This window comes from Lampris incognitus, chromosome 16, assembly GCF_029633865.1.
Source record: "Lampris incognitus isolate fLamInc1 chromosome 16, fLamInc1.hap2, whole genome shotgun sequence".
NCBI lineage: Eukaryota > Metazoa > Chordata > Actinopteri > Lampriformes > Lampridae > Lampris > Lampris incognitus.
This window is the reverse complement of record NC_079226.1, coordinates 10,457,529-10,473,260: the sequence shown is the minus strand read 5'-3', so window position 1 is coordinate 10,473,260 and position 15,732 is coordinate 10,457,529. Positions and strand designations below refer to the sequence as shown.

At 44.3% G+C, this 15,732-nt stretch overlaps 1 protein-coding gene across 1 annotated transcript in view; it reads left to right on the top strand.

Annotated features, from left to right (window-relative positions):
- coq8ab (coenzyme Q8A, genome duplicate b) overlaps nucleotides 1-15,732 on the top strand; it is a 30,272-nt gene extending 14,540 nt beyond the window's left edge. Inside the window, exons 9-15 of the mRNA XM_056295539.1 lie at nucleotides 8,059-8,140; nucleotides 8,280-8,373; nucleotides 11,987-12,128; nucleotides 12,389-12,496; nucleotides 12,594-12,659; nucleotides 13,870-13,956; nucleotides 15,455-15,732. Coding sequence (XP_056151514.1) covers nucleotides 8,059-8,140; nucleotides 8,280-8,373; nucleotides 11,987-12,128; nucleotides 12,389-12,496; nucleotides 12,594-12,659; nucleotides 13,870-13,956; nucleotides 15,455-15,730 — 855 coding nt within the window. The 3' untranslated portion in view covers nucleotides 15,731-15,732. The remainder of the gene's footprint in view (nucleotides 1-8,058; nucleotides 8,141-8,279; nucleotides 8,374-11,986; nucleotides 12,129-12,388; nucleotides 12,497-12,593; nucleotides 12,660-13,869; nucleotides 13,957-15,454) is intronic.

Genomic DNA, 15,732 nt, shown 5'->3' with positions numbered 1-15,732 from the left:
ACATTAATTATGTGCCTGTTGGATCGACAGGCGTTCATGGAAAGAGGTGGCGGTACAGCCAACAAAGCCATGTCTATAATGTGGGCTATTTCCGTTTCCATTGCTAGCCTGTTTTGAATGGACTAATATAAACTACTAATAAGACACGTTAGCCCCTAGGCAACGGGTCTGACCCTCTAGCCGAGCGGTTAGTGATGTCGCCTTGTGGTGCAGTACACCCCGTATCGAATCCCGCACCGGGCAAGAAAATAACCGGTTACATTGGTGGCAGCGGTGGGATCCGGAAGTGTGCAGCTCCTCAGAAGTCTCTTCGGAGCGCGGAATGACAAGGCACGAGGGCGCGCTTGCGGGGAGGGTGACGACTGTAAACTACTAATAAGACACATTAGCCCCTAGCTAGCCAACGAGTCTGATTCTCTAGCTGAGCGGTTAGTGGCGTCGCCTTGTGGTGCAGTACACTTCGTATCGAATCCCGCACCGGGCAAGAAAGTAACCGGTTACACTAAGTTAATATCGAACTTTTGTTACATCTCTAAAAACTTTTTTGTGATAACCGGAGTGCAGATTTCCTCTTTTTTTAATATTTACAACAAATCGTTTTGACTTTAGGGGACAGTGCGAAAGTTGCATTTTACAGAGTACCTTTAAGGATCCACCTGCTGCAGAACAAACGTAGGAAACAAAGTTTGTAGTCTCGCGATAAAGCAGTGTTTCCCAACCCAGTCCTCAAGGACCCCCTATCCTGCAGATTTTCTTTGCAACCCTGAATAGGTACCTGTTTGTAGTTATTCAACCAATCAGCAATGAATTATGTAAGACGTTGCACACCTTGCATAATTAAGTGCTGCGAGATGATTGGTTGAGTAAGTACAAGCAGGGCTGCCTGTGCAGGGTTACAATGAAAATCTGCAGGATAGGGGGTCCTTGAGGACTGGGTTGGGAAACGCTGGTCTAAAGTGATGCAACGGCGGCGAGAATGGCAACTAACAAACCTACGCCTACTGCTTTGGAACTCTAGGACACGCCTTACCGGAAATGACCCCCCCCCCCCCCATCATCTCCCATAGTGAAGCAAACTGGGGATGCAGCGAATCACGGGGGGGGTGCTTTTTAAGACGTTGAAAATGGATGTCCCGAGCAACGTTAGATTATTTTAGATTATTTGACTGTATCGAATGTGTACTCAATCCACAAGATTGGCGAAATTTAGGGTTTACAACGACTTTCTTTAAAACTTTTAACCCAGGACAAGAAATGTGTGTTGGCTTGTTTACCAACTGGTTAGAGGAAACGTTTGGTCTATCAAGCCTGGCAAACTTTCTGGGACTTTTTGTCAGCACAGGGACAGAAATGTGCTTGTCATATGCCCTTCGCTATCGATAATGTAGTATATAGTGCCGCGCACTGATACTGATACGATGTTGATGATGTGGAGGTGGAGTAACTCAGTTACTTCAAATCACTGTGTGATTCTTCCGGCCATGCGTTCAGTGTACCTATACGCAGCACGGTTGTCGTTAACGAAGTCCGTCTCATGCAGTCAAAGTCAAGTCTCTGGATATTCACCAGATAAGTCGAGTCTCCTGGTCATATAAAACAGTGGTTCTCAACCTTTTTGGGGTCCTGGACCCCCCTGCGTATTTTTGATCTACCCTGAGGACCCCTCCACCTGATCTTGGGGAGGGGGGTTGCAATTTGATAGAAACAGTAGAAACTGCATTTTAAATTGCATTATAGCATTTATTCACTCTTTGGGGCAAAAATAAGAGCTTTCAGTTGTAACTTAGATATAGTTAACAAAACAGAATTCTTATGCAGTAACTTTCAGATATATGTAACAAAACAGAATATGTATTCAGTAACTTTCAGATATATGTAACAAAACAGAATATGTATTCAGTAACTTTCAGATATATGCAACAAAACAGAATTCTTATGCAGTAGCTTTTAACAATGCAAACGGGAGCGAGATCTCTTATTAAAATACAATAAATGACACTTGTGAAACGGATGTAATTAGAGAAAAAAGTCCTGTTACCCTTTATAGTTTAGGTAGATAAAGGTCTGTCACATTTGAGTGAAATAATCCTATTTCTATAAATGTCATAGGATCTTTTTTTTAAAGATATTTTATTTTCACGGACCCCTTGCAATTACACCACGGACCACTAGGGATCCGCGGACCCCCGGTTGAGAAACACTGATATAAAACTGTAACATGGCGCCAGAAGTCGGCCCAGTTCGTCATTTTGCCGCAGCTGAGTCGAGAGACAACGGCGTTTTTGACTAGCTAAAAGCTAAGCTACTGCGTACAGACAAGGAAAGGTGAGCCAGCCCGCCGGCTGAGGATGGACCGGTTGAAGTTACCGTCGTCGCTGGTGCTGACGGGCAACTTGGGAGAAACTTGGACACGATGGGAACAGCGCTTCTTCCAAACATACATGACCGCGAGTGGCGCAGAGCGTAAGGAAGAAAGGGTAAAAGTAGCCATTTGATTGCACGCAAAAGGCGAGGAAGCTCCGGAAGTGTGTAACACATTTGATATTGACTATGATGAAGGAAAGACTAGAAGAAATTCTCGCAGCTTTCAGAGCCTGTTGCCAGCCTAAGAAAAACACCGTTTGAAAGACATCAGTTTTGGCGCGCCCTGTCAGAATCTATCGCGATAGAGAAACGTGTGACAGAGCTCAGGCGAAAGAGTGAAGACTGAATTTGACAAACCGTGGTACTCTTGAGGTAAATGTAGACAATATGTCTGTCAAGATCAAGTTGGACACGGGAGCAGGGGCCAATGTCCTGCCACTGAGGATGTTTAAATCCACGTAAAGGAAGGCTAGGTGTGAACGGTGAGCACACCTAGCCCACAAGAACCGTGCCGGTGGCATATGGAGGGATGATACCGAGGCCAAAACGGAAACTCTCAACTGCTCCACACCCAAGGCTCAAGCGAGTCTACCGTTTTATGTATCCAGGCACTCCTCCATATCCATCCAAGGGAGGGAGGCGTGTGAAGATTTGCATCTAGTAAAAAGGGTGGACATTAACGCACTGGACGTGAAACATCCAAAAACAAAAGAGCAGCTGATAGCTCAGTACCCAACTGTCTTTGAAGGTCTTGGGGAGTTCTCTGGAGGGTATCACATCCACACGGACCCCAAGGCTACACCAGTCATACATGGCTTCAGAAAAATACCACTGGCAGTAATGGACAGACTCAAAGCCACTCTGGACAATCTGTTACAAGCTGATGTGATTGCACTGGTAACTGAACCAACACCATGGGTGAATAGCCTTGCAGTCACTGAAAAAGAAAGACCAAAAGAAGTTACGGGTTTGCTTCGACCCCAGTGATTTGAACAAAGCAATACTAAGACAGCATTACAATTACTCAGAATTTCATCAGTTTGAATAATCAAACTGATGAAGTTTTGAGCAAACTTCTCTACTACTACTATTTCCGGCTGCTCCCGTTAGGGGTCGCCACAGCGGATCATCCATGTCGAGCACTGTGAATATTTTCTTACCAACACGTTTTGAGCAAACATGTTGGTAAGAAAATATTCACAGTGCTCGATGAAGAGGATGGCTACTGGCAAGTAAAGCTAGACCAGGAGTCATCACTAATGTGCACATTTAACACACCACGGGGGAGATATCGGTTCAAATGCCTACCATTTGGAATAAAGTCAGCGAGTGAAGTCTTCCAGCAACACAACTGTGATTCGGAGTGATTCAGTGTAATTCGGAGAGATCCAAGGAGTTCACGTCATAGCTGATGACATAATCATCTCTGCAGCGACAGAGAAAGAACATGATGAGATAATGCAGAAGGTGATGGCCAGAGCAAAAGAGGCCAACGTCAAATTCAACAAAGAGAAAATACAGTATAAAGTGAGCAGTGTAAACTACATGGGCCGCATTTTCACTGTAGAGGGTGTTAAGGCAGACGAGGCAAAAGTTAAGGCCATTGCTGAGATGCTGCCACCTACTGACAAGGCAGGACTACAGCGAATGCTTGGCATGATAAAATACCTAGCGCAGTATATCCCTCGCGAGGCCACCATAACAGCGCCACAAAGACAGCTGCTATGGAAGGACAATGTGTGGCAGTGGCAACATCAACATGATGATGCAGTCAACAAACTGAAATATGCCCTCACAAATGCTCCTGTGCTCAGGTTCTTCGATCAAAAGAAACAGCTGATAATACAGGCTGACGCGTGTACGGCCTGGGGGTGTGTCTCTTACAAGAGGGCCACCCAATAGCCTATGCATCAAGGGCACTGACAGAGACCAAAAAGAACTATGCACATATTGAGGAGGAACTCTTAGCTGTTGTCTTCTCTGCCAAAAATGCCACCAGTCTGTGTGTGGGGTGAGGGTGAATGTTCAGTCAGACCTCAAACCATTGGAAAACATCCGGAGAAAGCCACTTGGAACAGCTCTGTCCAGACAGCAGAGAATGCTGCTTCAGCTGCAGTGATACGACTTAAATGTTACCTACACACAGGGTAAAGATCTACTGATTGCAGATACACACTCTCGAGCTGTCATACAAGAACAGCACATGGCAGCAGATGACATCACGGACAAGAAAGTTGTCTATGCTTTGGAGCCCACAGACGCCTTAAGTACAGAGACTCTAGAGCAGCTCAAGGGTGAAACAAAGAAAGATGAAACACTGCAGCTGTTGCAAGTCATACACAGTGTTGTTGGCCCCAGTTTATGGTTAGCCCCAACACAGAAAGCAGGCAGACTCGAGACTGACGGTATACTGGCCTATCAGAGACACTAGCTGTGAGAGAAGGAATATTGTTCGCTGGAGACAGGATAATCCTCCCAAGCACGAGAACAACAAATGCTACAAAAGCTATATATAGCTCATCAAGGGATGCAGCAGACTAAAGCACTGGCCAGAAAGCACTGGTACTGGCCAGGGATGACGAGACATATAGGACACATGGTTAAGACTTGTGGGACGTGCCAGCAGTTCCAGCTCAGAAACCAGAAGAAGCCACTGATCTCACACGACATCCCTGAGCTTCCTTGGTTCAAAGTTGGGGTTGACATCATTTGAAATAGGTCGGTCATTTCTCTTGATAGTAGACTACCTCTCAAAATACCCAGAGGTGCTGAACATTAAGGACATAATAATAATAATTTTATTTATATAGCACCTTTCTAAAACAATGTTACAAAGTGCATCACAAAAAACAACAACGTAAAACCAGACAAGGCTGGAATAAGAGTAAGATCAAATAAGAGTAGGAATAAAAATAGTACAAATAAAAACAAATATCAAAAGTTTGTAAAAGCTTTCATCAAAAGAAAAGTTTTAAGACGAGATTTAAAAGAAACTAAAGACGAAGAGGGTTCCATAGTGTGGGGGCTCTAACAGCAAAAGCCCGATCACCCTTTGTAACCAACGGAGACCTGGGAATAACTAGCAGGGCTCCATCTGCAGACCTTAATCGTTGAGGGGGGACATACCAAGTCAATAAATCACAAGTGTATAAAGGAGCAATACCATTTAAAGCCTTAAAAGTGAGCAGTAAAATTTTAAAGTCAATTCGAAATATAACAGGGAGCCAGTGTAGACATCACACACTGTGATCAGCAAGATGAAATCGGTCTTCTCTAGAATAGGAATACCAAAAGAGATAGTGTGTGTGACCATGTTCCATTTGCAAGCCAGGAAATGAGAAACTTTGCAACGTCCTGGGGCCTAAAACTCATTCACTCCAGTCCAAGTTGTGCACAGTCAAATGGACTAGTTGAGAGAACAGTGAAAACAGTGAAACTCGTGCTGAAGAAAGCGCAACAAACAAACACAGACCCCCATCTCGCACTTCTCACCCTGAGGAACACACCTGTAACAGGCATGGAGTACTCCCCAGCACAAAAAAAATGCTCATGGGCAGAGTCCTCAGAAGCACTCTACCGAGCGGCTTCCAGAACTGCACCCAGGTAGTCCTGTTCACGTGGAGACAGCACAAGGTTGGCGTCCAGCTGTGGTCACCACACAGAGAGGTGAACCACGGTCCTATGACACAGTGACATCTTTAGGACAGCACTACAGACGCCATCTGAGGAAAACACCACCCAGCACTCAGATGAACTCAGACTTAACAGATGACGACCAAACCAGCACACCCGATGCCGGTACAGCAGAGAGTGTCGACACCGAGCTCTCGTCCTCGTCAAGGCCAGCTCAAATCAGGAGTGGTTGAGTTCGACTACCTGAGCGATACAAAGACTTTCTGATGAGCTGGCAGTGAGAGTCGCGCTCCAACTATGCTCATTAATAAATAAAAAGAAAAAAAAATGTTTAAGAAGGAAATGTGATTTGAAATGTGAGAATATTTGAAATATTTTCCATTCTTTGCAGAGATAAGACACAATATTATGCTCTCAGACACTGATTAGCCATTTTCATGTATGACATTCTCAGAACATTTACAGAAGAATTCTAGAGCTACTATTTGAGCAGCAAGTTCATTTGTTCTTATGTTAAAGCAATGTGGGAGTTAGACAATAACAGTAATGCGACAGCAAGTTCCATCCGAAGCAGATCTTCATTATAGCAATACTGAAGTGTAACTTTCATGTTGAGAAAGGAGGATGTAGTATAAAGTGCCACGCACTGATACTGATACGGAAGTTGATGATGTGGAGGTGGAGTAACTCAGTTACTTTAACTCAGTGTGTAATTCGTCCGGCCATACGTTAAGTGTATGTGTATTCAGCACGGTTGTCGTTAATAAAGTTAATCTCATGCAATCAAAGTCAAGTCTCTGGATATTCATCAGATAATTCAAGTCTTCCGGTCATATGAAACTATTAACAGATAATGGAGGAGCAGGTTTTCTTCGGCGACTGCGGCTGAGCCATCTTATAATGCACATGTTGCTGGTACGACAGTGTTTACAAGCACACCACGTCTGCACATCACCGCCGTAATATAAAGAGCCTCCCTAAAGTTTTTGGATCAGTTGTGCAATGCAGTTTTTTAAAACTCTATTTGTTTCTACCCAGTTGTAGCAATGAAAGCTGTGAGGTTGTCCTTAGTCTCCGGTTGAGCGAAGCGTTTAGAGACTGACTTGTGGGTCTGCAAAGTTTGAAAATGTTCTGCCAAAATAAGTGTGACCTGTTTTCTCCATTTAAGCTGAAGTAATTTTTATTAATCCTTCAAGTGAGTGCAGACGCTTGGAAACAGTGTTTAATACATCATAAATAATAAATTAATCAGGAGAGGTAGTAGTAAAGCAGTGTTTAATACATTTTTGCATCTCAGCTGCAGTCTAATAGTAGATCAACTACACTGGTGGAAACTTAAGACATATGGTGGGATTGTAATGAAACCAAAAATATTGGCATGGGTATTGGTACTGGTCAAAAGGATCATGGAGTTGCCTACCAACATGGGAATTGCTGGTTCGAATCCCCGTGTTACCGCCGGCTTGGTCAGGTGTCCCTAAAGACACAATTGGCTATGTCTGTGGGTGGGAAGCCGGATATGGGTATGTGTGCTGGTCGCTGCACTAGCGCCTCCTGTGGTCGGTTGGGGTGCCTGTTCAGGGGGGAACTGGGGGGACTAGCGTGATCCTCCAATGTGCTACATCCCCCTGGTGAAACTCCTCACTGTCAGGTGAAAAGAAGCAGCTGGTGACTCCACATGTATCGGAGGAGGCATGTGGTAGTCTGCAGCCCTCCCCGGATTGGCAGAGGGGGTGGAGCAGAGACCAAGACAGCTCGGAAGAGTGGGTTAATTGGCCGGATACAAATGGGGAGAAAAAATCCCCCCCCCCCCAAAAAAAAGATCATGGAAACGATCAGTAATCATATTATTGGTAAAACTTTCAATGTTGTGCATGCACAGTTTTGAAGTTGAGGTTAGTATTTGGTCTAATTTAGCTGCTAAAGCGTCGATAAAGCTGATAAAGCATAGAGGAATTTTAGACTCATTGCTGAAGTGGGTGCTGAATCTTTGAGACATATGTTACGAAGCAATAAAAAAAACACGTACACTGATAAACTACGTCACTGCCTTTGTTTCAGTATCCTGGAGTTGCCAAGAGTATCGACAGTGACGTGAACAACATCATGACTGTTCTGAGTATAAGCAACGCACTGCCTGAAGGTAAAAGAGATGTATTTTCATGGTAACTGCTGCTATAGTCTGACGGTGACAAACCCCCAGTAGACCGTTCAGATATATCTGACTACTGACGTCGTCATGTTTTACCATTTTCTCCTTGGTTTGTCTCCTCTGTGTTAAGGTCTGTTTCCTGAACACCTGATAGAGGTTATGAGTCGGGAGCTGGCCCTCGAATGTGATTACATAAGAGAGGCAAAATGTGCCAAAAGATTCCAGTGAGTTGACTGAACTCATTTTTACAACCGTCTGATTGTGGAGTCATATCGCCTTGTTTGGTAACCATTTAAATTACAGGCCATTCATTACACAGAAATAACTGAGTGACTTCAAGTAGATGAATTTGAACTATGATGAATGGTGAGTAAAACGGGGTCTTTTCTATATCTCTAGCTTGCTTCCTTGTCATATAATGTGATGTTAAATATAATCTACATCAGACACTGTATGGGATAAATTCACAATCATATTGTACCAAACAAGTATTTTGAATCCTTTGTGTCACAGGGATAAATACTAATTATCTGTTAAACTTTAATATAAGGTGAATATTGAATGTGAATGTGATGTGTGGATTTGTCTCATACAGTGTTTGGTGTAATTATATTTAAAGCTGGGGTAGGCATTTTTTTATGGTGTCATTGGGCAAAAATTCCATAATAACCTTTCAGAATATTGTAATTGAAGTGGTTTGAGAGAAAACGACTTCTGCACCCACTCTTGGCTCTGTATTTTGGCTTTAAAACAACTAGCCCAGGACGGAAGATTTTAGTCAGTCATGGACTGTTTCAAAGAGAGGGCCTTCCTATTGGCTGTTCAACAAATGCAAATGTGCATGTATTCAATCAATTCAGCTTCTGCCCTGCCCTGCCAGACACTTGTCCCCCCCCCACTTTTTCTCCCCAATTGTACTTGGCCAATTACCTCCCTCCTCCGAGCTGTCCCGGTCGCTGCTCCACCCCCTTTGCCGAGATCCGGGTAGGGCTGCAGACTACCACACGCCTCCTCCGATACATGTGGAGTCGCCGGCCGCTTCTTTTTGCCTGACAGTGAGGAGTTTCACCAGGGGGCTGTAGCGCATGGGAGGATCACGCTATTCCTCCCCAGTCCCTTCCCCCCAAACAGGCGCCCTGACCAACCAGAGGAGGCGCTAGTGTAGCAACCAGGACACATACCCATATCCGGCTTCCCACCTACAGACACGGCCAATTGTGTCTGTAGGGACGCCCAACCAAGCCAGAGGCAACACGAGGATTCGAACCGGCGATCCCCATGTTGGTAGGCAACAAACTAGACTGCAACACCACCCGGATGCCCTCCGCCAGTCACTTGTGCTTGTAACATTAACTCTAAAAATCAACAAGACCAGCTCAAAATGGCTGCTTCACATGAACAGTATTAGCGTAGCTAAGAAATTTGCTGAAAATAAATAATTTTTTTCATAGATAGATTATGAACTACAAGCTTCATGAGTCTCGCTTTGACATTTCCTAGTTGTACATGAGTGTAAAGGGCTGAAGAGCGATGCAGAGGTTATTTGGTGGGAGGGGCTTAGCGGCGTGATACGAGGCAGCTGAGGCGGGAGGATTTGCATTGGAATGGTTTTAATGTTACCTACTGCAGCTTTAACAGCTCATTACAATGACAATGAAGCAACCTAGAGATATAGAAAGCCCCTGTTTTACTCATATATTACTCAGTAATTGCCGCTGATCATAGTTCAGTTACATGTATTTTGCTCAAATATAACTAGTTTATTTGTGTGTAATGGGCTGTAATTCAAAGCGTTAGTCTGTATTTTGTTTAACTTCAAAATGAGGGTAAGATATGAAGGCATGAGTGTTTTATCAACGTTCAGATACACTATGACTTACAATATTCTCTTTAAAATCCAATTTTATCTTTAGCTATAGTGTCCAGTACCTATGGTTTGCTTTTGAAATGCTGGTTTTGCTTGCACCGTGGCAGCAGCGTATACAGTGCATCCGGAAAGTATTCACACCCCTTCACTTTCCCCACATTTTGTTATGTTACAGCCTTATTCCAAAATGGATTAAATTCCTTTTTTTTCCCTCATCAATCTACACACAATACCCCATAATGACAAAGTGAAAAAGGTTTTGTAGAAATTTTTTGCAAATTTATTAAAAATAAAAAACTGAAATATTGCATGTACATAAGTATTTACACCCTTCGCTATGACACTCAAAATTGAGCTCAGGTTCATCCCGTTTCCACTGATCATCCTTGAGATGTTTCTACGTCTTGATTGGAGTCCACCTGTAGTAAATTCAATTGAATGGACATGATTTGGAAAGGCACACACCTGTCTATATAAGGTCCCACTGTTGACAGTGCATGTCAGAGCAGAAACCAAGCCATGAAGTCAAAGGAATTGTCTGTGGACCTCCGAGACAGGATTGTATCGAGGCACAGATCTGGGGAAGGGTACAAAAAAAATTTCTACAGCTTTGAAGGTCCTGAAGAGCTCAGTGGTCTCCATCATTCGTAAATGGAAGAAGTTTGGATCCACCAGGACTCTTCCTAGACCTGGCCGCCCAGCCAAATTGCACAAATCGGGGGAGAAGGGCCTTGGTCAGGGAGGTGACCAAGAACCCGATGGTCACTCTGACAGAGCTCCAGCGTTCCTCTGTGGAGATGGGAGAACCTTCCAGAAGGACAACCATCTCTGCAGCACTCCACCAATCAGGCCTTTATGGTAGAGTGGCCAGACAGAAGCCTCTGCTCAGTAAAAGGCACATGACAGCCCGCTTGGAGTGTGCCAGAAAGCACCTAAGGGACTCTCAGACCATAAGAAACAAGATTCTCTGGTCTGATGAAACCAAGATTGAACTCTTTGGCCTGAATGCCAAACGTCACGTCTGGAGGAAACCAGGCACCTCTCATCACCTTGCTAATACCATCCCTACAGTGAAGCATGGTGGTGGCAGCATCATGCTGTGGGGATGTTCTTCAGCGGCAGGAACTGGGAGACTAGTCAGGATCGAGGGAAAGATGAATGGAGCAAAGTACAGAGAGATCCTTGATGAAAACCTGCTCCAGAGCGCTCAGGACCTCAGACTGGGGCGAAGGTTTACCTTTCAACACGACAACGACCCTAAGCACACAGCCAAGACAACGAAGGAGTGGCTTCGGGACAAGTCTATGAATGTCCTTGAGTGGCCCAGCCAGAGCCCAGACTTGAACCCCATTGAACATCTCTGGAAAGACCTGAAAATAGCTGTGCAGCGACGCTCCCCATCTAACCTTACAGAGCTCGAGAGGATCTGCAGAGAAGAATGGGAGAAATACCCCAAATATAGGTGTGCCAAGCTTGTAGCTTCATACCCAAGAAGACTTGAGGCTGTAATCGCTGCCAAGGGTGCCTCAACCAAGTACTGAGTAAAGGGTGTGAAGACTTATGTACATGCAATATTTCAGTTTTTTATTTTTAATAAATTTGAAAAAATTTCCACAAAACCTTTTTCACATTGTCATTATGGGGTATTGTATGTAGATTGATGAGGAAAAAAAAGGAATTTAATCCATTTTGGAATAAGGCTGTAACATAACAAAATGTGGGGAAAGTGAAGGGGTGTGAATACTTTCCGGATGCACTGTATGTGGCTATCATGGACACAACTCGTGCTGTTTTGTTAACATGACCATGTGTCATTAAGGTGTCTCCTTTCAAGTATTTCTGTTGCCCCTGTTAATCCCAGTGTATTTTATTTCATTGGTTGCACTATTAAACCTTTATCCAACCCCAGTCTTTATCACTTCAGTGGTAATGTTCGAAGTGTGGACTTATTTTGCTGTTGTGTGTCACAGAGAGCTGTTGAAAGATCATCCCGTGTTCTACGTGCCCGACGTGATTGATGAGTTGAGCAGCCAACATGTCCTTACGACAACGCTTGTGTCCGGCTTTCCTCTGGACCAGGCCAATGACCTCTCTCAGGAACTCAGGAATGAGGTACGCCTGCAGAACGTGGAACAGTTATTAACGCCACAACATTTACAGCAGTTTACACCCAGCTGCTGCCAAGACGTGGCCTTTTTTTAGGAGTGTTCAAGGTGCCATTGCTGAGACACACACGTTCATAAAATCTCCAATGTAATGGGGGCAAATAATAGCCTGTCGACAATGGACTGTTGTATTGTGCTACTTTTCCTTTCAACATTTAAGTAACCGTTCCTTTTCTCTGTTCTCTACTTCTGCTGCATCGACGGAAGATTTGCGAGCAGATCTTGAAGTTGTGCTTGAGGGAAATTTTTGAGTTCAGGTACATGCAGACAGATCCAAACTGGTCCAACTTCTTCTTCGATCCACAAATTCACAGAGTAAGTTTGCCTTTGGCAACAAGTACTCACATAAACCAACAGGCAGTAGTTTCGGTTTTCGCCAAACAACTCCTCCTCCTCCTCTGTCGTCCTTCAGGTTGCACTGTTAGATTTTGGAGCCACACGAGGATTTGATAAGAGTTTTACCGATATCTACATTGAGGTGAGATACTGTGATAAACAAACAAGCAAATTAAAGACCAATCGAAGTCAGTAATTGGGTTTAATTTTGTGTCTAACAACTTTAAGAATGACATCACAAACTATTCAGCAACAATATTTTATTTGTAATTGACTAACTGTCTGAAGAACTGTGAGGCAGTGGTCCAGTCCTCATTAATATTCATGTGCCGGCCTTTGACTGACAATACCAAGAAAGGGTTGGTGCTAAGGGGGGGTGGGGTTTCATATTGAGGATGATTTGATCTGATTGGCTGTATGGAAATGGCGGGGGGGGTCTGATGACATCATGAGTATCAGAAAAAGAGATTGGCCGAAAGACGCCAAGCTCAACAGAGCTCTTTTAAAATAAGAAAAATAGAAAAACTGGAGTCTAAATTTTATACTTGTTTATATTTTTTCAGGAGAAAGAGACAGAAATACATTTAAGTAATAAGTGATGTTAGACAATATTAGCATTTCAATTTGGGCCCAAATGTAAAACTTTTTTCTTCTTTTTTTTTTTTTACTTTGACGTCATTGACTGGAATGCATCTTGGGTCGAACCCGATTTCAGCAGGATCATTTGTCACCTCAACCTAAAACGAATCAGGGGAGGGCACCCGAGTGGCGTGGCGGTCTATTCCGTTGCCTGCCAACACGGGGATCGAATCCCCGTGTTACCTCTGGCTTGGTCGGGCATCCCTACAGACATAATTGACCATGTCTGCAGGTGGGAAGCCGGATCTGGTCGGTCGGGGTGCTGGGGGGGAACTGGGGGGAATAGCGTGATTCTCCCACGCGCTACGTCCCCCTGGTGAAACTCCTCACTGTCAGGTGAGAAGAAGCGGCTGGCGACTCCACACGTATCGGAGGAGGCATGTGGTAGTCTGCAGCCCTCCCCGGATCAGCAGAGGGGTTGGAGCTGTGACCGGGATGGCTCGGAAGAGTGGGGTAATTGGCCAAGTACAGCTTGGGGGAAAAAGGGGGGGGGGGATCCAAGAAAAAAAACTAATTAGGGGAATTGACTGACGAGCAGTTATGATTTAAGACCATCACCAAGGTGACAACTTTATCGGGTATTGAACAGGGGAAGCTCTGTAATGTTGACCTGTAACAGGTCCAGGAAAACTTAAAGGTGACTATTTATTTTTTCCAAACAAACAGGAATCTCCCTCAAGGAAAGTGTTAACCCTTTTGTTTCCTGTGGTCAGGTCATCAAGGCGGCTGCAGACCAGAACAGAGAAGGCGTCCTGCAGAGATCCCGAGACATGAAGTTCCTCACAGGATACGAGTCAAAGGTCACTTGGAAACTTCACCATGACACTATAAACTTATCCGCTGTTTAATATCTAATTAGCATTTACTTAATTGCAAACTTTTTTCTTATAGCAAAGACTCATAAACATCAGAAATAAACTAAACTAGTTATTGACGTTTATTAATTAGTGACGTCAAACCAGACCACTAGAGACTAGACCCGACCCCTCCCGAAACATCAGCTCACTTCTCATCATGATGAAACGTTACAAAGCAGTGAATTTAACATTCAATTACTTTTCAATTAAAGATTCAATAGAAATAAAATGAACTGCTCCGCCGATGACACTTTATCGTGTTTTGGGAGTAAAAGCCGAGTGAATAGTTTCATTTTTTTATATAATTCATTTCAAAGTGTTATTCATTACATAAGTGCCCAACTTAAAAGTGAAGATGAAAAATTAGATACAAAAAAGAACTATATAAAAAAGTTCATGTATAAAAAATTGTTTCACATGCAAACTTGTAAAAAATAATGTTCATCTACGCTTATGTAATGAATTAATTTTGAACGAGGGTTGTTTGCCTGTTTGATTTGCAGTGTGCAGCATTTTCTATATATTTTTCTTTTTAACTAATCTTTAACTCTTTAACTACACCTGCATTACAGTTGACCTTCATCTTAACATAACCGCCATTTTTTTTCCCTCCCCAATTGTACTTGGCCAATTATCCCACTCTTCCGAGCCATCCCGGTCGCTGCTCCACCCCCTCTGCCGATCCGGGGAGGGCTGCAGACTACCACACTCCTCCTCCGATACGTGTGGAGTCCCCAGCCGCTTCTTCTCACCTGACAGTGAGGAGTTTCACCAGGGGGATCACGCTATTCCCCCCAGTTCCCCCTCCCCACTGAACAGGCTCCCCGACCGACCAGAGGAGGCGCTAGTGCAGCGACCAGGGCAAATAACCACATCCGGCTTCTCACCGGCAGACACAGCCAATTGTGTCTGTAGGGACACCCGATCAAGCCGGAGGTAATACGGGGATTCGAACTGGCGATCCCCGTGTTGGTAGCCAATGGAATAGACCGCTACGCTACCCGGACGCCCTATAGCCGCCATTTTTACATTTTTTCTTATTTCCTGATCATATAATTGTTTAAGTAAAGGATAATCCACTCCAAGGTGTACGTTAAAGGATTTTAACACACCTTGCCGTGTATTATCCTGTTTTATACCATGGTCACTTACCAAAGACTTAATTATCTTTTGTTGAACATTTTAGACTCAGAATTAAAAGGTTATGAGGCAAACGTTAGCTGCTAAGCTAACTTGTTACTGAATCAGTGTGTTGCTATGATTACATAGAGACGTAGCTTCCAGCGTATCAGTTAAGAACAGTGATCAAAGTTGAGCTGAACCATGTGTGTTAACAGTTTTAAGGCACACCCTCTCGCCAAACAGACCCGTCTTCTGTGACCATGGCGTAACTTCAGGTCACTGCTTCATTAAAGTTGATCAATTGTAAACATCCCAACAGGCGATGGAGAACGCCCACGTGGACGCGGTGATGATCCTCGGCGAGGCCTTCTCCTCGGCGGAGCCCTTTGACTTTGGCTCCCAGAGCACGACGGAGCGCATCCACAGCCTGATCCCGGTGATGCTGCGGGAGCGGCTCACCCCGCCGCCTGAGGAGACCTACTCCCTCCACCGCAAGATGGGAGGCTCCTTCCTCATCTGCTCCAAACTTGGCGCCAAAATCTCCTGCAAAAACATGTTCCAGGAGGCTTATGCCAAGTACTGGACCAGCAGCTGAGC